The 24010-nt window shown below is 36.5% G+C and overlaps 1 protein-coding gene and 1 pseudogene across 2 annotated transcripts; both read left to right on the top strand.

Annotated features, from left to right (window-relative positions):
- The first annotated feature begins 3435 nt into the window (after nucleotides 1-3435).
- On the top strand, nucleotides 3436-14560 carry LOC306851246 (NACHT, LRR and PYD domains-containing protein 3-like; annotated as a pseudogene). The gene is made up of 9 exons: nucleotides 3436-3445; nucleotides 3626-3719; nucleotides 4778-6459; nucleotides 8165-8253; nucleotides 8448-8621; nucleotides 10409-10582; nucleotides 12519-12692; nucleotides 13030-13201; nucleotides 13662-14560. The product of its transcript is annotated as an NACHT, LRR and PYD domains-containing protein 3-like (transcript).
- A 1803-nt stretch (nucleotides 14561-16363) lies between these two features.
- On the top strand, nucleotides 16364-23492 carry LOC306851605 (ubiquitin carboxyl-terminal hydrolase 16-like). The gene is made up of 17 exons (XM_079387988.1): nucleotides 16364-16513; nucleotides 16798-16878; nucleotides 16967-17151; nucleotides 17225-17325; nucleotides 17410-17528; nucleotides 17738-17940; nucleotides 18023-18118; nucleotides 18209-18339; nucleotides 18887-18974; nucleotides 19117-19198; nucleotides 19331-19476; nucleotides 19552-19725; nucleotides 20262-20910; nucleotides 21848-21939; nucleotides 22029-22115; nucleotides 22255-22402; nucleotides 22576-23492. Exons 2-17 carry the CDS (start codon nucleotides 16818-16820, stop codon nucleotides 22695-22697), a joined length of 2484 nt encoding a protein of 827 aa, XP_079244114.1. The 5' UTR covers nucleotides 16364-16513; nucleotides 16798-16817; the 3' UTR covers nucleotides 22698-23492.
- The last annotated feature ends 518 nt before the right edge of the window (nucleotides 23493-24010 follow it).

Below are 24010 nucleotides of genomic sequence, written 5' to 3' on the forward strand. Positions count from 1 at the left end.
GCATTCAACCCATCCAACGTGCACACACACAGCAGTGAACACACACACACACCGTGAACACACACCCGGAGCAGTGGGCAGCCATTTATGCTGCGGCGCCCGGGGAGCAGTTGGGGGTTCGGTGTCTTGCTCAAGGGCACCTCAGTCGTGGTATTGAGATCTATATTGAGAGGTATATAGAGAGCGCTGGACATTCACTCCCCCCACCTACAATCCCTGCCGGCCCGAGACTCGAACCCGCAACCTTTGGATTACGAGTCCAACTCTCTAACCATTAGGCCACTATTGGTTACACTTTACTTGAAGGGGTGTGCATAAGACTGACATGACACCTTCATAATCATGACATGACACATGTCATGAATATGAAGGTTTTTTATGCATGTTTATGGCAACTGTCATTAAGTGTCATTCGCTCAGTTATGTCATTTTTAATGCAAAGATGATGAGATGTCTTTGTTATGGTCTAGGGTTAGGGGTAAAGGCAGGGGTTAGGTCAAATAATGTCATCCATGCATAAAACCTCCTTCATATTCATGACGTGTAAATTTGAATTTATATATGTGTATGTATATATATATATGTATGTGTGTGGTAGTCTGTCTTACCCCAGTAACTTATGCGTTTGACCTTAATTTGCTTTATTAAAGGGATAGTTCACCCTAAAATTTAAATTCTGTCATTAATTACTCACCCTCATGTCGTTCCAAAACTGTAAGACATTTGTTCATCTTCAGAACACAAATTTAGATATGTTTGATGGGATCTGAGAGCTCTCTGACCACAGACAGCACTACCACAATCAAGGCACAGAAATGTAGCATGGAGATCGGTAAAATAGTCCATGTGATATCAGGGGTTCAACCGTAATTTTACAAAGAAGCAAGAATATTTTTTGTGCACAAAGAAAACAATAATAAAATAATTTATGCAGCAATTCCTCTCCCCAAGGAGCTGTCTTCCACCATTTTGGAGAGTAGCCTATACCCCAGAACTTAATCAATGACAAAGTAATCAGCGTTGTTTATGTTCAGCATGCATGCACTTTCTACTGAACGTAAACAACGTTAATTACATTATTGGGTAGCCTACTCTCCAAAATGGCAGAAGACGGTTCCTCGGTCCTTGCTCTGTTTCTGTGCCTTGATCGTGTTAGTATCCTTGCTGTCTATGGGAAGGTCAGAGAGCTCTCCGATTTCATCAAAAAATCTTAATTTGTGTTCCGAAGATGAACGAAGGTCTGACGGGTTTGGAACGACATGAAGGTGAGTAATTAATGACACAATTTTCATTTTTGGGTGAACTAAGCCTTGAAAGGTTTTTTGAATGATCTAAACAACTCAGTTGCACATTAATCCATGTGCTGGCTTCTTCTTTTTCGATTTTATGGCGGGTAGCACCAACATTAAGGTGCATTATCGACACCTTTTGTAAGTGTTGATAAGAGTTTACCCATTAAAAAAAAAAAACACCTCTAAATTCTCTTAATCAACTCAGTTCTTTTGAGATAAAGAAATAAACTCTCTAATCCATAAGTAACTATATTTTTAAGCTTTAATTCATCCATTCCCATCTTTCTAAGTTCATTTTTCATTATTTCTCGTTCATTAGTAGCCTATACTTTTGACAAACACAAATAACATGTTCTACTGATTCCTCTACTCCACAGTGCTCACCTAATCCTGTTAGAGGTTTATTTATTATTTTTAAGGTTTTATTCAGCATAGTATGTCCAACCCTTAATCTTTCCTCTTTGGTGCTTCTTTTAGTTATCCTCACTACTCCTACTTCTCGTTGTATTTCGTAAAGTTGATGTCCTGTATTTGATGTATCCCCTTTATGTTGCCACTCCTTTGTGGTATATTCTTTAATTACTGCTTTTGCTTCATATTTCCTAAGTGAGTATTCATGACCTCCTCATTTTCCAAAGCCTGTTTTGCTAAACTATCAACCACATAAATATTATCATGATGTTCATATTCTTAAATCTATACAGATTTTCATATATCCTCCTGAGACCCCCCCCCCCCCCCCCCCCCCAAAAAAAAAAAGCTTTGTGAATTTAGTATTTTTTAATTTCATTACATTGTTTAGAGCATTAGAAAAAAATGGAAAATTAACATTTTTGAAAAATTATATTTTATTCATATTTTATTCTATGTCCTCTGTAGAGGACACTAGGACTAAGTTTTTCAAAAAAATTAAATGGCATGAATAGACATCAAAAAGGCATTTTTGATTTTTTTTTAAATCACCAATACATTTTTAGGTTTCAGGATTTTTTTATACTGAACTTTGTTTAAGGATGATTCTCAACTATGTTATAAAATATATAACAAAATTATTTGATATACCATTTTGTTTTATGCAGTATGTCTGTACAAATTTCCATAAACTGGTTTTCCCATTAAACACAGTGCATCTATACTGTATCTAATTTGCATATTAATGTGTTGCTGTTGGGACAGCATGTTGAAAAAAGAATTGTCATAATGGGAGTAATAATTGACCAGATTTTCATAATAATATCTAATATTTCATAACAAAATAGATATATTCTTTATTTTCCCAAATAAAGTCTCCCAAAATGCATAATAAACATGCTTTTAGTCCTGGTGTCTTCCACTGAAGGAAGAGAATAAGTGAGAGGATCTGTCTTGGAATAAATAATAATGAATAAATCTTTTTGAAATAATTAAATTGACAAAGGTGAGTTTAGAAAACATACAAAAATATCTTTATTTGCATGGACATTAATTAATCCACCCTGCTCAGCCAGTTGCATATTTCCAGGCCAACAGCTCATCTTTACAATAGGTTGAAACAACGCCTCAAAAATGTAACAAAAGAAAATTAACCTACCCTAATTAAAAAAATAAAAATCAGTTGTGATAAGAAGCATATGACAAGGAGTTTAGGTCCTCATCATATCTTAAACACCAGTTCAGATGCTGTATATTGTGTAGTGTTTCTCACAAAAAGTTCACTTTTAAACAGAAGACACAACTTTAGGCCTATTTGTTTCTTTTACTACTAATAGTAGCCTACTTCTATAAAGAAACAGTTAATAATGCATTTGAATAGTCAAATCACCCTGGTGTTTGGACCCCCATAATCGCAGCTTTCGGATAAAGTCATTTGAATGAATGATGGACGAATATCCAGCGAATCAGATCCAACTAACTCAACCTTGGCTTTGCCGCACCTGATAATTGATCTGCTATGCATGATAGGAAATGAATGCCTGGAAAAGTGTACAAAAGTCTACCGAACACGTGCTACCGTGTCTACCGAGTTTATGTTTCGCCGTTTAAACGGTCAGAATTGTTTCTTAAAGGTACTGATTATCAAAGCGATTTATATGAATATTTATAAAAGCTAAGCCATGAATTAGCTAGGCCTTCTAGAAAATGTGGAGCATGTTGTTGATTGAAAATGAATCAAGGTAGGCCTAAATCAAGACTCGAGACACTTCACAGGTGACTTCTGCAAACAAGAAAACAGGATCTCAGGATTGGATCGAGAAAAACAGGATTTTCAAGATAACGAAACGCTTGCAGTTCCTCACACGTAGTCAGGACCCGTTCAGCTGAATTGTGTTTGTTTGTCTGTCATTTCAATCCAGACTCAGTGGTGAAGATCAGACTGTTTCAACTGTTCAGCTTCAACATGGATGACACACAAACATCCAGCGATGAAGATTTTACTCCAGGATGCAGGTATTTTGAATAAACACCATATGTGACCCTGAACACCAAAACCAATCTTAAATGTCAATTTTTCAAAATTGAGATTTATACATCATCTGAACGCTAAATAAATAAGCTTTCTATTGATGTATGGTTTGTTATGATCGGACAATATTTGGCTGAGATACAACTATTTGAAAATCTGAGGGTGCAAAAAAATCAAAATATTGAGAAAATCGCCTTTAAAGTTGTCCTAATGAAGTTCTTAGCATTATTACTAATCAAAAATGAAGTTTTGATATATTTACGCTAAGAAATTTCGATAAATGGATAATTTTGACTCACACAATGTATGTTTGGCTATTACTACAAATATACCCCAGCGACTTAAGACTGGTTTTGTGCTCCAGGTCATTTATTCGCTTTTAAATGATTGAAGATTGCAAGATGTTTGATGATAAATGCTTTAATGACCTTATAATAAAATGGTCATCATAAAGGATTACCTTTTCTGGTATAGTTCATTTCAGCAGAAGAGATCAGAAGCAGAGCCCAGCTGTGTGTCTATGAGGAGTGACTGGTCTATAAATAATGTAATAGATTTTAAGAGTGGAGATACACAGACTGATCTCAGGTATAACACTTGTACAAATATATGGTTATGTATGGCATTTTTATTTTCAGAATTATATCAGTAATATGTGTTACGTTGTTGTTGTATAATGTAGTTATTTTTAATCTTTATCTTATATTTTAACATGGATATTGTTGCTCATTTTGTTGTAATATAGTGTAAATGAAATTATCATAAAGTGCTCTTTAACATTTTTTAATGATAAATGAAAATATGTTGAATTCAGTCATTAAAAGGATTTACTTTAACCACTCTCTTTTATAGTTTAGTCCATCTGAAAAGATCAGAGCCAGATCCTGTCTATTGGCCATCAAATACATTTTAAGTGTAGAGATACACAAACTGTTTTCAGAAATAACATTTCTGTAAAAATAGTATTTGATTGTAATACAGATTACAAAAAAGACTTTGTGCTTAGTAACTTGTGTAATAATGTGATATTTAAATTTTACAGCCATGAAGTCCTCAACACGTTTAGATTAAATCTGATGAAGAAGTTTCAGTGTCTCTATGAAGGAACAGCAAAGCAGGGAAACCCAACACCTCTGAATGAGATCTACACAGAGCTCTACATCACAGAGAGTGAGAGTGGAGAGATCAGTAATGAGCATGAGGTGAGACAGATTGAGACACAATCCAGGAGAGCAGCAACAGAGGACACACCGATCAAATGCAGAGACATCTTTAGAGCTTTACCTGGACAAGACAAACCCATCAGAACTGTGCTGACAAAGGGAGTCGCTGGCATTGGAAAAACAGTCTCTGTGCAGAAGTTCATCCTGGACTGGGCTGAAGGGAAAGAGAATCAGGATGTCCAGCTCATATTTCCACTTCCTTTCAGAGAGCTCAATCTGATGAAGGACCAAAACACTCAGTCTTTCAGACCTGCTTCATGTCTTTTTCCCTGAAACTAAAGAAATGGAAATATCCAGTGACAAATATAAAGTGTTGTTCATCTTTGATGGTCTGGACGAGTGTCGTCTGTCTCTGGATTTTCAGAGCGATGTGAGGTTGTGTGATGTAAGTGAATCAGCCTCAGTGGACGTGCTGCTGACGAACCTCATTGTGGGGAATCTGCTTCCCTCTGCTCTCATCTGGATCACCTCCAGACCAGCAGCAGCTGATCTCGTCCCCTCTGAGTGTGTCCATCGAGTGACAGAGGTACGAGGCTTCAATGATCCACAGAAGGAGGAATACTTCAGGAAGAGAATCAGTTATCAGAGTCTGGCCAATAGAATCATCTCACACCTGAAGTCATCAAGGAGCCTCTACATCATGTGCCACATCCCAGTGTTCTGCTGGATCTCAGCCTCTGTTCTGGAGAAGATGTTGAGTCAAGCAGAGAGTGGAGAGATTCCCAAGACTCTCACTCAAATGTACACACACTTCCTGATCCTTCAGACCAACATCAAACATGAGAAAGACTTTGAGAAGAACGTGACAGATGAAGACATGATCCTCAAACTGGGGAAACTGGCTTTTCAGCAGCTTGTGAAAGGCAACCTGATCTTCTATGAGGAAGACCTGAGAGAGTGTGGCATTGATGTGACAGAAGCATCAGTGTACTCAGGATTGTGCACTCAGATCTTCAGAGAGGAGTTTGGCTTGTATCAGGGGAAAGTCTTCTGCTTTGTTCATCTGAGTGTTCAGGAACATCTAGCAGCTCTATATGTGCACCTCTCCTGTATAAACAACAAGAGAAATGTGTTTGAACAAATCACCAAACTGAGTTTGTGGGCCAAAGTTAGGGACAGTTTTCAACTCAATTCATCAAAACATGTTTTATTATCTGATGTACATCATAGAGCTTTGAATGAAGCTCTACAGAGTAAAAATGGACATCTGGACATTTTCCTGCGGTTTCTTCTGGGTCTGTCAGTGAAATCTCATCAGATTCTTCTACAAGGACTAATAAAAGAATCAAGAATCAAATTTGACAGCAATGATGAAACAATTGTGTATATCAAGAGGAAGATCAGGACCATTGACTCTCCAGAGAAATTCATCAATCTGTTCCACTGTCTGAATGAACTGGGTGATCATTCACTAGTGGAGGAAATACAACAGTTTCTGAAATCTGGAACAAAAAAGGGCACCAAGCTCTCTTCATCTCAGTGGTCAGCTATCAGAGAACAAGCTGGATGAATTTGATATTAATAAAATTGCTAGAGGAAACCATAAACTGCAAGTTTTTCAGAAGCTGCTGCCTGTGATTAAAGAATCCAGATCAGTTCAGTAAGTATCACTGAACACAGTCACTTCACTGTTTAAACATTAAGAAACAAGTTAGAGAATTTGCCTATGAATAAATAGTACATGTTTATAAGTTATAAAAAAACTTATTTGCATATAAAGGAGGAGTTTAAATATTTTTAATTTTATTTTTTTAAACAACTGATTGTTATGAGGCTGTCCAGAACAATGCAATGACTTAATTATTCAAACAAAACAACAAATTAAATGCAGGCAATAAGAAGAAGATTCCAAACACAAGATGAACAGAATGCACATAACATCCACATGGGACAACACCAGACAAAGAACAAGAGAAGCATTGGTGTATTTATACTTAAGATAACAAGGGGCTGATAAGGGACAGATATAGGTGAATAGGTGCTATGGAAGGAAAGAAGAGTAAACAAGAGAGCTAATCCAACCAGGGAATCAGGAAGAGAAATGTTGGGCCTGTCCAAATACTCACACTTGTGGTCTTTGCACTTGACCACATGTCTACTGGGATTATATATTTCCTGTATTTGGCCCAAGTGTTCAAGTGGTTGTGAGTGGGTGTACAAGTGTGTAGAACTTATTATTACCTGATGGGACACTTTTTCTGTTTTAAAAGGTTTTCTAATACTATGCATTTTAAAATAAAATTCTAAATGTCTGTTCAGTAGTCCCTATAACAGTTGACACAATTTAATAATTGTAGTCTTTCTTTTTAAGTGATAAAAATCAGTTGTAAACAGTGTTGGGGGTAACGCATTACAAGTAACTCGAGTTACGTAATAATATTACTTTTTTCAAGTAACTAGTAAAGTAACGCATTACTTTTTAATTTACAAGAAAATATCGGAGTTACTTTTTAAAAAAAGTAGCTACTTTTTTCCCCATTTATTGACTGACAGTGTGCTGTGTGAACATGCGCTTACTGTAGTTCTAGACTAAATGTGAATGTGCATTAATTCATCCCACTCGCAAAAAACAGATTTAGTATTCATCAAAATGAATTAAAACAGTGAAATGCAAACTTAGAATATGATGTAAACCTGCAATAATTAAATATGTTAAATAACACAAATGTATCTAATCCCATTTTATTAACCAATGTCTTTGCTGCTGACCTTTGATGATCCAGTTCAACCATACTAATAAGAAAAAAATACTTTAGATAAACTAACAATTGTGCTTCATTGTTTTTTTATTGCTGAAGAGTGTTGAACCTTCTTCTCCTGCGCTCTACTGTACAGACGTGAATTTACTTTTCCTTCAGCCTGAGGTTTATTCATTACACTTTTTGGTGTGAAAGGGCTTTTACATTTGCTATAATTAGAACTTCTTGTATTAAAAACAATCGAGCCCTGCTGACATTTAAAAAGTAACGCAAAAGTAACGCACTACTTTCCATAAAAAGTAGCTAAGTAACGTAATTAGTTACTTTTTTAGGGAGTAACGCAATATTGTAATGCATTACGTTTAAAAGTTACTTTCCCCAACACTGGTTGTAAATGTTGTACAAAATACACATTCATCTTTGCACCAATAAAATGTTCAACACTGTATGTTTTACTACCAAATTAGATGTAATATCTAATTGTTATTAATATTTAACTTGCACTAGTGCTCTCAAGTGGCTAAGACCACAAGTGTGGATATTTGGACAGGCCCAACACAACAGGGGAACACAGGCTGGGATCATGACACTACATTGTGCAACAGAGAAATATTATTAATCTTTCTATATGTTATGCTTTGTGACATTTTAGACATCAATCCAAAGATCCATCGAACATGCTGATTTATGCTTTAAGTTTATACTTTCTCTTTAATAATGGATTCACTGCTAAACTGATCTGACTTGATCTGAACTAAGAAAGTGAAGAGTGTTTTGTTGTTCTCTACAGGTTGAAGAATTGTGGTGTCACAGATGAAGGTTGTGCTGCTCTGGCTTCAGCTCTGAGATCAAACCCCTCACACCTGAGAGAACTGGATCTATCTGGGAATAAACTAGGAGTTTCGGGAGTCATACTGCTGTCTGGTGTAATACAGAATCTTCTCTGTAAACTGGAGAAGATGTGGTAAGATCATATAACTCAATGTGAAGTATATGTGAAGTGCAAAACGAATCACAAAAACAAAATCACTAAAAACAAAATCATAAATCCAAAAACAAAAAGCAGTAAATCAAAAACAAAATGGCAAATCTAAAAACAAAAGGTAGGTATTGTAGGCATATGGAATACTTGCCACTGACTGAATGAGACATGTTAATCAGGATGTACAGAAAGTCAGAAAATTTTGGCCAGCTTTGTTTCTTGTAAATGGTGGAAAAAATAGCAAAACCTTCAAACAGATGATCTTTTTACAGTGCAAACAGCAACCACTCTGTTTGAAGCAAACAGTCTTGTTGGCTGTTGCCAGATAAAATTTAAAAAGAAACAGCATCAGACTGGTTTCTTTTGAAATTTTATCTGGCAACAGCCAACAAGACTGTTTGCTTCAAACAGAGTGGTTGCTGTTTGCACTGTAAAATTTCAAAAGAAACCAGTCTGATGCTATTTGTTGGAGAGTAAAGACGGTGGGTTTGTTCTTTTGGTGCAACTAACCTAAGTGCAAATCTGCTTTTTCCTGAACCCATTCATCTCTCTTATTTCCATTGCATATTAGCTCAGAGAAGCATTTGTTCAAAATATTTACCAAAAAAAATAAAATGTAAATACAGTGTTAAATTGGTATTTAATAGTGGGAATAAAATGTTAAAAACCTAACAGATATTCATTTTACAATGAACATTTTAATAGGTCTTTAAAAACAGAGTGTGCGAAAAACACAATCCATGTTAGGATATTTTGGCTTATTAAAGAGCCTACAGAACTTATTTTCAAGCTGAACAATTGGAAACCACAAAGTGACTGGCTGCCAGTCAGTGCAGTTACATTGTTACGCCACTAGCGGCAAGGGATTGTTTTTATGAGTGGGTTATTAAATCGTTCATGCAACTAATATGCTTAAAGTTAGAAATGCACATTCATTCATGAATGAATAAAACAAGGTGACGAAATTAATTTAACTTTGAGCGCCACTTTATAAGGTTCAGTCGAGCGCAACACTCCACTTGAGTAACACTGAAGCTGTTTCACTTAATAGAGATCAATGGCATTGATCAGTGGTGGCGCCAGCCATGGGAAATCACTTTAAACATTGAAAGAACACTATGACAAAAATACCGCTTTCATCTTCTGACAACTGATGGCAAACTGATTTTTTTTCATAAATACTTGATTTGACCTGAAGAAGGACAGACGCAGGTAATCAAAAATGATTATGTTTCCCTGTTGCTGTGTGTACCTGTTTTTCTATCCCAGTGGGGACTCGTGTCACCTTGGTGACCTAAATTGAGCTTTATCAATCATACAGAATGCGTTTTTTTTTTTTTGTTGAGAATGTTAAAATGCCCAAAGTTGTCTGTGAGGGATAGGTTTAGGTGTGGGGTTGGTGTTGGGCAATATAATATACGGTTTGTACAGTTGGAAAACCATTACTCCTGTGGACAATATCCCACAAGGATAGTAAACCAGACATGTGTGAGTGCGGAGCTCCGCTTCCACCTCAGACACAGAAAGCAATAATATAGTAAAAATCAGCTATGTAATGGATAGTGTCATTAATTAAAACAGATTTTGCTTGATTGAGACTTTAGATTTTTTATGATCATGTTTTTTGCTCTGTGACATTTTAGATGTCAGTCCAATGATTCATCAAACATTGATTTGTGCTTTAAGTTTGTACTTCCTCTGTAATAATGGATTCAGTGCTAAACTGATCTGAGCTGAGAGAGTGAAGAGTGTGTCATTGTTCTCTACAGGTTGAAGAATTGTGGTGTCACAGATGAAGGTTGTGCTGCCCTGGCTTCAGCTCTGAGATCAAACCCCTCACACCTGCGTCAACTGGATCTGTCTGGGAATACACTAGGAAATTCAGGCATGAAGTTTCTCTCTGCTGTACTGGAGAATCCTCACTGTAAACTGGAGATCCTGTGGTAAGATCATGTATAACACAATGTGAAGTATATCTGAAGTGCAAAACAAATCACAAATCCAAAAACAAAACAGTAGTAAATCATAAGCACAATGGCAAATCTAAAAACTAAATGAAACCTACCTGAAAAGGTAGGTATCGTTGGCAAATAGACTAGCTTCCACTGATTGGACGAGACATCTGTCAATCAAGATGTATAGAAAGTCAAAAAATTGTGTCCAGCTTTCTGTTCTTGTACATGGTGGACTTCTGTGTACACTTTTTTTTATTTTTTTTATTTTAGTACAGCAAAATCTTTAAAGAAATGATCTTTTTAAAGTGCAAATACCTGTATGTTAGCAAAGGCTTGACTGTTAGTGAAAGTAAAGTGACATGTGGCCAAGTATGGTGACCCATACTCGGAATTTGTGCTCTGCATTTAACCCATCCAAAGTGCACACACACAACAGTGGACACACACACACCGTGAACACACAGTGGGCAGCCAATGCTGCGGCGCCCATGGAGCAGTTGGGGGTTCGGTGCCTTGCTCAAGGGCACCTCAGTCGTGGTATTGAGGGTGGAGAGTGGGAGAGTAAGGACAGTGTGTCTTCTTTGTTTTGATGTGACCAACCTGAGTCTGAATCTGCCTTTTCTTGAACCCATTCTCCCTTTTTCCATTGCATATTAGTTCAGAGAGGCATTAATTTTAAAGAAATGGAAATACAGTTTCTAATGGGTATTTAATATGGACCTATAATTGAAATTGGATGTTGTGTCCTCGCATTAATCAAACTCGATGCACATCAACCACATGCAGCTCATATTGTTTCAATAAAGGCTGCTGACTGGGTCAAAGAAATATGACCACATCACTCCAATTTTAGCTTCACTACTTACTTTCAACTCTCAGAACCATGACTCCCTTCCTGCACCTTCACCGACACCTTTACTCATCAGCAGGTTCAATATGGTGTAGCAAATTATTAATAACGACAATTTATGTAAATAATTAAAATTAATTACAATTATTTATATCAGCTGCCAGTAGTAACTGTAGCAGAATTAATATTACAATCAACTAGTCTGTTCATCCAGTGAACATTTGGGATAATTTCATATCAGCTCTAAGAAATTATATTTTCTTGGCCACAGAAAATATCTTACAGTACTAATGGATTAGAGCATGTAGCTAGATCAGGAATTGTCATTGAGCTGCAAGCAGAATCAAAACCAAAGAACAATCCATTTCCAATGGGGAAATGGATTGAGAGTTGCTCTGCTATAAAACCAGACTTATCAGATTTATGCACAAAATTTTATTAACCATTATAATATATAATTATAACAAACATATACACACACTCACGCATATATATATATATATATATATATATATATATATATATATATATATATATATATATATATATATGCATATACTGTACATACCTGGGAGAACGGGGGAGTAGAAGTGACTGAATGAAACCATTAAGAGAACGGAGAATGAAGCTATTGAAAGGAGCCAATTAGTGTCAATTGCTTCTTTACTGTCTACTAAGGGAAATATATATTTTTAAATGATGAAAAATGTCTTTCTTTGAAAAATATTTTTAAGAACTCCGCTCTCACAAGAAAATCACTAACTCATACATATTGCTATAGATAAAAATAACAGTACAGTTCACCATTGTTGTAAACAGTGTCGTTAATTAAAACAGATTACGCATGAGAGATTTGACAAAATTACAGACATTGCAATGAATAGAGATTATTTATCATGCTTGAATGAGTTGTTTTATGATCATGTTTTGGTCCCTGTGGCATTTTATTCCAGTGATCTATCAATCATACTGATTGGTTCTTTAAGTTTGCAACTTCTCTATAATAATGTATTCAGTGTTAAACTGATCTGATCTGAGCTAAGAGAGTGAAGAGTGTGTCATTGTTCTCTACAGGTTGAGTGACTGTTGTATCACAGATGAAGGTTGTGCTGCTCTGGCTTCAGCTCTGACATCAAACCCTGAACACCTGAGAGAACTGGATCTGTCTGAGAATAAACTAGGAGATTCTGACATGAAGCTTCTTTCCATTGTACTGGCAAATCCTCGCTGTAAACTGGAGATACTGGGGTAAGATCATCTCTCTGATAATCACATGTCTTTGTCCTCAGTAAGGCATGTCCTTTAATGTACAATTTAGGATTAAATTAACTTGCAAAATAATTGTTCAGTAAACAATAAATCTCAGCAAAAATGACTGAAGATGAAGTTTGTTTTATTTGTCTCCATCACATGACCTGCTGCTCCTGTTTGACCCAACAATCATTTATTGGAGCTTTTTCTTTCAAAATTTTTAGTGATAAAAGGAAAGACCCACAAAACCTTTAAAACAAGAAAGTTTAATTAGTGGTGTTGCTTGGTCATTTTAGACTGAAAAAGACTTTTACTGTGTCATTGTTCTCTACAGGCTGAGGTGTTGTGGTATCACAGATCGAGGTGGTGCTGCTCTGACTTCAGCTCTGAGATCAAACCCCTCATACCAGGGATATCAGGATCTGTCTGGGAATAATCCGAATCTGGTGAGACGTCTCTCTCTTGTCTGAAGGAGGATCCATATAAACTGGAGAAACTAAAGTATTGTGAGTATATTTTTATTTAAAGCCTTTAAATTGGACCAAGTTCAGTAACAGGCCTCATATGTGTGTGACTGGAGAATATAAAATAAAAATTCAGCTCTACATTAGTCTTTGTACTTTAAACTGTGGCCCGGTTTCATAGGCCATCATTAGGCCATATTTCAATTAGGACATTTAAGTAATTTTTATAAACATGCCTTAGAAAAAAAACATTACTGGTGTGCATCTTAAGACAAAACAAAGGTACAGACATGTTTTAAGATCAGTCAGTGCAAGTTTCTTTCAGTTCAAACAGCTAGTGTAGGACTAGGCTTAAGCCTTGGGTGTGTTTAATAAGAGTTTAATTCTGTAATGTTATTGATCTATAAATAGTTTTCATTTCGTACAGTGTCTCTGTGTGTAAGTGGTGAAGAGAGAGTTGTTGATCAATTACTGTTATTAATTACTGTGTGTTTTATCGTAGGACTCTCAGTATTTAGACGTCAGTCCAGTTTCCTCAGGATCAGCTGATGGGGAATAAGGAGATGCTTCAGAGACACACAGTCACACAATCAACAGAGACTCAAGACACAGAGACACACAGACTTCACATCACTTTATTGTTTTTATATTTTGTGGGTCTGTTCTTTTGAAGTACTGTTGTCATTAGATATCCACAATTATCCCTTTAAAGGACCTGAATTTGCTGTATAATTTAAGACTCAATTTTTTATATGATTGCCCATTAATGAGTGTTGAAAACCACCGTGTACAGTTTGGGATTGTTTTGAATTTGCTAGATATTGATTACAATACAGATGCTGTATACTCAATACACACTACAAGCATGTAACATTTAAAGGAATAGTTTATCAAAAAATGAAAATTCTGTCATCATTTACTCATCCTCCACTTGTTCCAAACTTTCATTTTCTTTTATTTTGTGTGAACTATCCCTTTAAGTGAAAAAAGTAAAACATTTCAATCAACAAGCCATTGTATATGAGAGATGTATTATGCACTATAGACAATTTGTTTTTGGAACAATGAGATTAACAAGAACACTTTATTTTAAACATTTAAGTTTAGTGTAAGGTGACAAGTTTCATATTAGATAGCATCAATTAAAGAGAAATATATATTTTTTACCTATTTTACACGTGACAATCTAAATGATCTATTAAACTGGGCAGATGGTTGAAATATTTAATGTCGATGAAAAATGCATTTAGTTTTTTACAAAAATATCCACTTGAATCATTTGATTTTCAAGTTACTTTATGGACAACTTCACTCCATATAACTATTAGGATTAACTGCGCCATTTTTTTTTATTACCTTTTTTTAGAGACTAGATGGAGAATAGAAGATACTACATTTCATAAAAAAAAAAAAAAAACACCTTTGGCTCATTGTTTTGTTTACTCTTACTTTCCTTTTGGAACCAACCATTCCAGCTTCAGATCATGAGGTGTTTTGTTGATTTGTGTCAAGGTAAAACGGTATAAAAGCATCTAACAAATATAGTAGTCATAATTAGATAATATTACTGAATACGTTTTTTTTATAATAAGGCTTATGTGCAGGAAAAGCAGGCCAGTGAGTGCATGCATGCATATATAAATATATATATATATATACACACATACACACTCACTCCCACTCACTCACTGGTCACTTTATGGACCCCCTTTTTGCCTTAATTCTTCATGGCATAGATTCAACAAGGTGTTAGAAACATTCCTCAGAGATTTTGGTCCATATTGACATGATAGCGGTTTCTGCAGATTTGTCGGCTGCACATCTATGATGTGAAGCTCCCGTTCCACCACATCCCAAAGGTGCTCTATTGGATTGAGATCTGGTGACTGTGGAGGCCATTTGAGTAAAGTGAACTCATTGTCATGTTCAAGAAACCAGTCTGAGATGATTTGAGCTTTGTGACATGGTGCATTATCCTGCTGGAAGTAGCCATCAGAAGATGGTACACTGTAGTCATAAAGGGATGGATATGGTCAGCAACAATACTCAGGTAGGCTGTGGTGTTTAAACGATGCTCAATTGGTACTAAGGGGCCCAAAGTGTGCCAAGAAAATATCCCCCACACCATTACACCACCACCACCAGCCTGGACCGTTGAGGCAGGATGGATCCATGCTTTCATGTTCTTTACGCCAAATTCTGACCCTACCATCTGAATGTTGCAGCATAAATCGAGACTCATCAGACCAGGCAACGTTTTTCCGATCTTCTATCGTACAATTTTGGTGAGCCTGTGCGAATTGTAGCCTCTGTTTCCTGTTCTTAGCTGACAGGAGCGGCACCCGGTGTGGTCTTCTGCTGCTGTAGCCCATCTGCTTCAGCGTTCGATGTGTTGTGCGTTCAGAGATGGTATTCTGCATACCTTGGTTGTAACGAGTGGTTATTTGAGTTACTGTTGCCTTTCTATCATCTCTAACCTGTCTGCCCATTCTCCTCTGACCTCTGACATCAACAAGGCATTTTCGTCCACACAACTGCCGCTCACTGGATATTTTCTCTTTTTCGGACCATTCTCTGTAAACCCTAGAGATGGTTGTGAGTGAAAATCCCAGTAGATCAGCAGTTTCAGAAATACTCAGACCAGCCCGTCTGGCACCAACAACCATTCCACGTTCAAAGTCTCTTAAATCCCCTTTCTTCCCCATTTTTTCTGATGCTCGGTTTGAAATTCAGCAAGTTGTCTTCACATCTAGATGCCTAAATGCATTGAGTTGCTGCCATGTGATTGGCTGATTAGCAATTTGTGTTACCAAGCAATTGAACAGGTGTACCTAATAAAGTGACCGGTTGGTGTATATGAAGAGTTCATTCGCAAAAACAGATAATTCCGTTTTTAACAATTCTCAGAAATCATGTTTTTTCATTATGCATTCCATTTAATCTCAATCAAACTGCAGTAACATTATTTTGACTAGGTTCAAAAATAACTAAAAAAAAAAAAAAAAAAACAGTTAACACAATAAAAACATGACGACATAATAAAAAAAAACATGTTTTTTGAGTTATCTGTTTTTGAAAATAGTTTACTTTTATTTCAATGTGTCAACCCGATGAGATTGGCATGTGTACAGGGAAAACATGAAATATGTGTCCTGTCATATTTTAATGTAAATGTTTAGTTAGACTCTTATTTTGAAATGTATCGAGCGTCACCCGGAAATACTCGGAGCAGTTGGCGAACATGCTTTATGATGATGTTTTTAATACAGTTTGTGCTGCTGTGAATTATTTAATTACGGGAACTCGGATAGATGAAATTGCGTTTACAGAGTTTTAAATGAATTTGGTGGCTTCGTAAGTAGTTAATAGACTGTAACTGTTTTTGTCATGTTTTTCTTCTGAAAAAAAAAACATAGCTGTTGCAGTCCATTTGAATTTTCAGTGGATTTAACGTCCAATATTAATTGTATATTAGTTATTTAATATATTAATTGATGCTTTTGTCATTTTGTATCGGGGAGCGGTATTTGTTGATATAGTCATAAACGACCTCAACAGTCAATCAGTGGCGCTTGTCTGATGTAATACAAGTATTATTATGTGCTGTTAATATACGTCATGTTTTTAACCCCATTCAGGTGCTCTTCAAAAGTCTAAAATGGGTAAAAAGAAGGTGAAGGACAGAAGTCCTCGAGCAGACAGCAGCACTGAGACAGCAGGTGTGTATAACAGCTGCTCTGAACAATGACATGCTGACAGTGCTTTAATCAGGAAATCTCACACGTGATTCTCCTTCTGCCTTGTAAGGGGTTTCCTGCACTCACATCCGTAAAGGAACAGAGCAAAGCTTACTGAAGAAAGCTGGTCTGAATGAGCATTGGAGCTTGTGTCAAGACTGTGAGCCTGACGAACCTGTTGAAAAGCAGATCTTAGAGGATGAAACTGACAGAGAAAGTCCAGCTGTGTGGATGTGCCTGAAATGTGGACACAGAGTAAGTGATCAGGTGACTTATGACACATTGCTTTTAGCCAGAGACACATAAACAATGTTATGATCCTCATCAGGGCTGTGGGAGATCAGAGAATCAGCATGCGATCAAACACTACGAGACGCCTCGATCTGAGCCACACTGTTTAGTGCTCAGTCTGGACGTCTGGAGCGTCTGGTAAGTGTCACACATCCACCTCATCGCTGAAGTGGCAGGGTTTGTGTGTTCAGACCTCTTACCTTGTGCTCCGATGTGCTGCAGGTGTTACATCTGTGATGATGAAGTTCAGTTTTCCAGCACGGGGCAGCTGGCGCAGCTGATCTCAAACATAAGAAAACAAGTGCTGACGGATCCCGACAAGAAGACTTCCAACAAAAGAGGTGTTTTAGAGTTCTTAGGGTTATTAGCACTTACATAATATTAGTAGTGGTTGACCAATAAGTGTTTTTTATTTGTTTGAAATTTTTTTTTTTTTTAAAAGACAGAATAGCTGCTCTTAAAATTGGCCAGTGCATGAAATAGTCACATGGTTTTGCCTGTAGTGTCTTTCCTTAAAACAAATGCATACATTTACATACATACTCTGCAGAAAGTAAGAAAGAAGAGAGCTTAGAGACGAGTCCCGCAGAGCAAACGCTGGATAAAGAGAACAAGGAGAAGCAGAAGAGCAGCACAAAACATGATGACAGTCCCAAAAGACAGAAAGCAGCAGCTGCAGGAAGCTCTGGTGTCGTGAGCGTCAGGGGTCTCAGTAATCTGGGCAACACGTGTTTCTTCAATTCAGTCATGCAGGTACAGAGTTTGAGACACTTCATGTGAAAAACAGAAACACACATGCAAGCTCTGCAAACCCTGATGTTCTTGTCTCTTTCAGAATTTATCACAGACGCAGTTTTTGCGAGAACTGCTGAACCAGATCACAGATGAGAAGAGCTGCTTCACCATCACACCTGCACTGTCATCTGAACTGGTACTGATGCTGAGCTGCATTATGTGTTTTTCTGGTTCTTTTTATGCATAAAGCGTCATCTAACAGGATGTTTTCACATCATGTTTTCAGGAACCTCTTCAGATCCAGCTGGAAAGGCCCGGGTCGCTCACGCTGGCTATGTGCCAGTTTCTGAATGAAATCCAGGAGACCAAGAAAGGTGTTGTGACCCCTAAAGAACTCTTCACACAAGTGTGTAAAAAGTAAGTAGCCAAACAAAAGTGTTCCCAGCACAGATGCTTCATGCAATAAGAGAAAAGTTATGTCCTTAAAAGATTTTATTGCATATATTTGGTTGCTAGTTTGACTCACTTTTCACTTTTATAATAGATAAAATGACAAAAAAAAAAAATTCTACCCTACATTCAAAAGTTTGGGTTGTTAAAATTACGTCAGTTTTATTTTGAAACAAATTACTGCTTTTAGTCAGCAAAAATGCAATAACATGATCAAAAGTGAGAGTTCAGACATAAATGTTTCAAAATATTTATATTTCAAATAAATGCTGTTCTTCTTTGTATTTACCAAATAATCATGCAAATGATCCCAAATCAGCATTTTAGATTGATTAAGGATGCTAATGATGCTGAAAATTCAGCTTTGCATCACAAGAATAAATTACATTTTAGTATATATTAATATGGAAAATAGTGCTATTAAATTGTAATGATATTTCAAAATATTCATGATTTTTTTCTGTGTTCTGCATATTAAATAATTGCAGTCTTTCTTGTTATTTGTTGTTCTCAGAGCTCCACGCTTTAAAGGCTTTCAGCAGCAGGACAGTCAGGAGCTCCTGCGGTATCTTCTGGATGGCATGAGGGCAGAAGAAGTGAAGGTATGGACCTCTAACAGGACATGAACAGAGACCACATGAAATGTGCATCATCTTAGCATTTCATTTGGCTATAAAGAATGTTTGAGACATTTTAGTTGAACTGAGTCCTTCTGCTGTTTTTTTATTTCCTGTATTTTTTCAGAGAGTAAATTCTGGAATTCTGGAGGCTTTGAAAAACTCTGGCAGAAGCTTAGAGGCTGAGCAGATGAAGAAGGTTATTAAAGGTACAAGTCATTGTCAGATTACTAGAATTGCAAATGCTATATTTTAATGTAATGCTTAGAGCATGATTAAACACAAAACATGAGTAAGATTATATCTCAATCTTTGGCTATCTCTTGCATTGTTTTCACCAGAGTACGAGAAAAATGGTGCACCCAAGAACTTTGTGGACCGAGTGTTTGGTGGAGAGATGAGCAGCACAGTGATGTGTAAAGAGTGCAGAACTGTGTCTCTGGTCACAGAGATGTTTCTGGATCTTTCTCTTCCTGTAGTTGATGAGGTGAACTTCATAAAGCAGCTTTATCCCTCGTGTGAATATTCTGGGGAAGTGATCTGATTTGAGTGTTTCCTCCAGGCCTACAGGAAGAAGAATCAGAAGAAAGTCACCCAGCCTCGCAGCAGCATCAGTGACGATGGAGACAAAGAAAACACAACATCTCTGACCAATGGGAATGAAGACATGCCTACAGGAACAGGAAGCAAGTACCAGCAGAAGAAAGCAAAGAAACAGGCCAAGAAACAAGCCAAGGTGAAGACACACACACACACACTAGTTCAGATGGTCAATAAAGTGTGTATATATATATATATCTCAACCAGGCTGTTTATTTGCCAAAATGTGTCCATTTAGTGTTAATATCATTGGAAATTAACAGACGTTTCTTCAGCTGTTCTCATTTTATTTAGTGAATTTTTTGTTTGTAAAAATGAATGTTAATTAAGTTTAATTTAATTATTTTATTTTTATATAAAACTTTTATTTGAGCCAGAATTAAATTGCAAAAAATGTTGCCATTTATTAGTTACTGGACGTTTTAGTACCAACTATTCTTAATTTGTTTTGTGAATTTTGAGTAAATATTATGTAAAATAAATGTCCGTTAAATTTCTTTAAAACCTATTATGTATATATTGCCTTTATATGAGCCAGAATTAAATTGATAAAAATTTATAATTTATATTTTTTTTTTGTGAATTTTGGGTAAATATGTAAAGTATATACCATAAAGTAGAATCCAGACCATGTGCGATACAGATGTTTTTTTTTCACTTTTGCGTCCATAGACTCAGAGACGTCATCAGAAACTGGGCAGTAAAGTCATTTTGGACACTCTGACCAATCAGAGCACGGCTAGCAGCACTGATCCACCGGATGCCTCCAATCAAAGTCTATCAGTAAGTGGCAGCTCTGATGCAGAAGCAGGTGAAAACAGCCTGGAGAATTTGAGCCCTGAGAAACCTCCTGCTCTCTCACAAAATAAGGATGAAGATGAGGAGGAATCCGAACAAGAACATGCTACTTCTGTCAACAACCGCTTTAACGCCTTATCTGAAGACCAGGCCTCTGAAGATGTGTCTGTAGAGGGAGAGAAAGCACAAGATGTGAATGCAATTGAGGAAGAGGATGGTGCCGACCAGCTTTGTGATGAAGAGGATCGGTTAACAGAAGAACTAAATACTCTGTCACTAAAAACAGAAAGTGAGATGGAGAATGGAGATGAGGCCTCAGACGATGTGAAGGAATACACAGTAGTGAATCGGGACCCTGAGCTGGCCTATAAATCACTGGCCAGCAGGACGGCGCCAGAGAAGCAGGAGTGTTCGGTGGAGTCCTGTCTGTATCAGTTCACTGAGGTGGAACATCTCACAGAGAACAACAGACTGATGTGTGTCACCTGCACAAAACACCAGTCTGGACATAAAGCCTCAGACGGTACTGTGTCCAACTTTTACCGTATTAACAGCTGTTTTAGCTTCCTCTTGTCTCCTTTTTAAACCCATTTGACAGCCCAGTCTAGGGTTCACAAACATTTTGTCAGCTGAATCACTTAGACATCAAATATTTACTTGAAAACCCCCTGGGATTTTGAGTTACTTAGTATTTATCCAATTTAATAATACTGGTGTTATTAATGATATTGGTTAATGGTTGCATGACATGATGCAAGTGAACATAGAGATTACCTTGGTTTTTTTTTTTCTTCTTTTATTCTACAGTGAATCTGCGTGACTTGGCCTAAAAATATATTGTGATTATTTTGTCATATAATTTCTACATATATCCACTGCTGAAACATCCAGACAAAAAGAGCAAAGACTCTATTACTAATGGGAATATTAACTTTTAATGCGTTTTTGGTTTAATCTCTAGACAAAAACAACTTAACATACGAGTTACATTACAAATATTTATTCTTCCACTTTAAATGTTCAAACCCTTGAGATTTTAATGTCAATTTTTTGCATGTTGTTTTGCGTGTTGCATGTTTTTAATGTTAAATATTTTGCAGTATAAATGCTTCAGCTATTTTTAAATCGTACTTGCAATCATGAAATACATTAAAGTACATTATAAATATTTATGATATATAATTTATTATAATGTAATAATATAGTAAAATATCCTTCGGCATTGTCTGGAGCACATTAGAGTTTATTGTATGGGGCTTTATTCATGCCTGACCACTTTCATATTTTAAATTGACCAAAAATCATTGTACACCGTTTACCCGTATTTGCTGCTGTGCAGTTTTTTGGATTTCCTGAAATGAGCTGTTTTTTTAGTAATTGAACACAATACTTCAGAAACCTCGTTATAAACCTCAATTGTGAAAACAGAGCTTCTAAACGGATTTTGTTGTTTTTGTCAGGTAAGAAAGCTGTTTACAGAGATGCTCTGAAGCAGATGTTGATCTCTGATCCTCCAGCAGTGCTCACACTCCACCTGAAGAGATTCCAGCAGGTAAAACACCTCGTTCATCCTCTTGACACCATAAACTGGAAAGAAAATTTGCTCTGAGACCTTTTATTTTGTCATTCCTTTGCCTGTAGGTTGGATACAGTGTTTGTAAGGTGAACAGACATGTACAGTTCCCTCAGATCCTGGATCTCGCTCCATTCTGCTCTTTAAACTGCAAGGTGAGCAAATGATTGGTTTCACAACACTTATCCATCCTTGCATCACTCCTTGGGTTCTGAACTCGCTCAAAACTGGTTCAAACTCACAGATCAGCAGTGCCTCAAACGCTGTAACCCAGATGTGTGTTTGTGTTTTTAGGGAGTGAAGGAGGGCGAGATGCGAGTGCTGTATAGTCTTTATGGTATAGTGGAACACAGTGGCACCATGCGGTCTGGACATTATACAGCCTACGTCAAATCACGACCCTCTACGCGCAATTATGTAGAAAATGGACTCGATGCTGGTTGTGAGTATCTGTGCTTTTGAATCTGAGGTTTTAATGACCTTTATGGATTTATGTGAACGTGCATTAATATTGGAGGCTGGAAAATCAGTTTGTGTGTGCTTAATTCAAATTGCATTTAGTTGGAAATAAAGTGGCATTTTGATTATCTATTTCCAACCATCATCTCGTTGCAGGTCACGCTGAGGTCAGTAAAGGATCGTGGTTCCACATCAGCGACAGCAGTGTCCATCCGGTTACAGAAGCCAAAGTGCAGAGTTCCCAAGCCTACCTCCTGTTCTACGAGAAGATCTCATAACTCGCATGAGGAATAATCTTCATAACAAAGGGCTGCTGGTGCTTCATTCAACTCGGTTGCTGCTGCTGGGAAATCCTGTTAAAACACACTGCAAATGAATTGAAAACTTGAATTTATATGAGCATCGTCTTTTATTTTTTCTCTATTATCAGCTGTTGTTCAGGAGAAAGTTTTAATTCATCCAAACAAGATGCAGAACTTACTTGGGATCTATTTTTTAATTGAGTTAATCATTTTTCAGTGGCGATTCAAAAGCAATGAAATATTTTTTCCTCACCTCTAGATCATGATAGAACGGTTTGGTGTGGTTGTTTGCCTCATACAGCGTTTCTCAAAGTGTATGCTGCCAAGACTGATAGTCATTTTGAATGAATCTCATGAAGAAAAGTCATATTCCACCCCAACATTAAAGGTATATATAATTAATTCTCATTGTTATAAAAAAGTCTTATTATTTATGTTAATTAAATGATCATGGACACATTTTTAAATGATATCAGTGTTAATTAAAAATGCCTCAATCTAAATAAATAATGGTCTTAAGAATAGGTTTTGTTTTTATATGCGAAAAAGTCAAACTATATTCGTTTTATTTTGGGGTGAAATATGACCGACATTACAGAGATTCATCCTTTTTATTTCTAAAATGTAAAACTAAACTGAAATATATATTGGTACAATTTTATATTGCAATAAATACCTTGCTGTCCTCAATATAATGGCAAATGTTTTGTTTTCTAACATCCTAAGAAGGCTTAAAATGCAAATAAATAAAACTGACTATTTTCAATCCTCAAAAGCGTCTGGGCGTCTCTTATCAAAACAATATTTTGTGTTGTAGCTAGAAACAGATTATTAACTTGTATGCTAACAGCTTCAAACTTTCATCTGATAAATGATTTCTCATGTACATCACTATCTGGTGCATCAATCGCTGTAAAATTATAGACCAAAATCCCGTGTTTTTTAATTTTGTATTTGTATGTAATGTCATATTTATTTGTATGTAATGTCAGCACTTTGTACGTAATGTTGATATATTATGTACTTTTATCTTTGGTAAGTTACCTTGGCTTTAATAAAAAAAAAAAAAAAAACCCTGGCCGTTCTCTCAGCAGTAGTATGAACAAACATTTACACCAGAATAATGATTTTGAGAAACGTTGAAAGCTACTAAAAATTATTTTGAGAAACGTTGAAAGCTACTAAAAAAAAATGAACTTTTAGTTTGTATAGTCGCATTCCTGACCAATCAGATGGAACTTCCGGGCTACTCCGCCCCGCTTCATTAATGTTTCCTTCAAAGCATTTTT

The sequence above is a fragment of the Barbus barbus genome (assembly GCF_936440315.1).
Source record: "Barbus barbus genome assembly, chromosome: 31".
NCBI classification, from domain to species: Eukaryota; Metazoa; Chordata; class Actinopteri; order Cypriniformes; family Cyprinidae; genus Barbus; species Barbus barbus.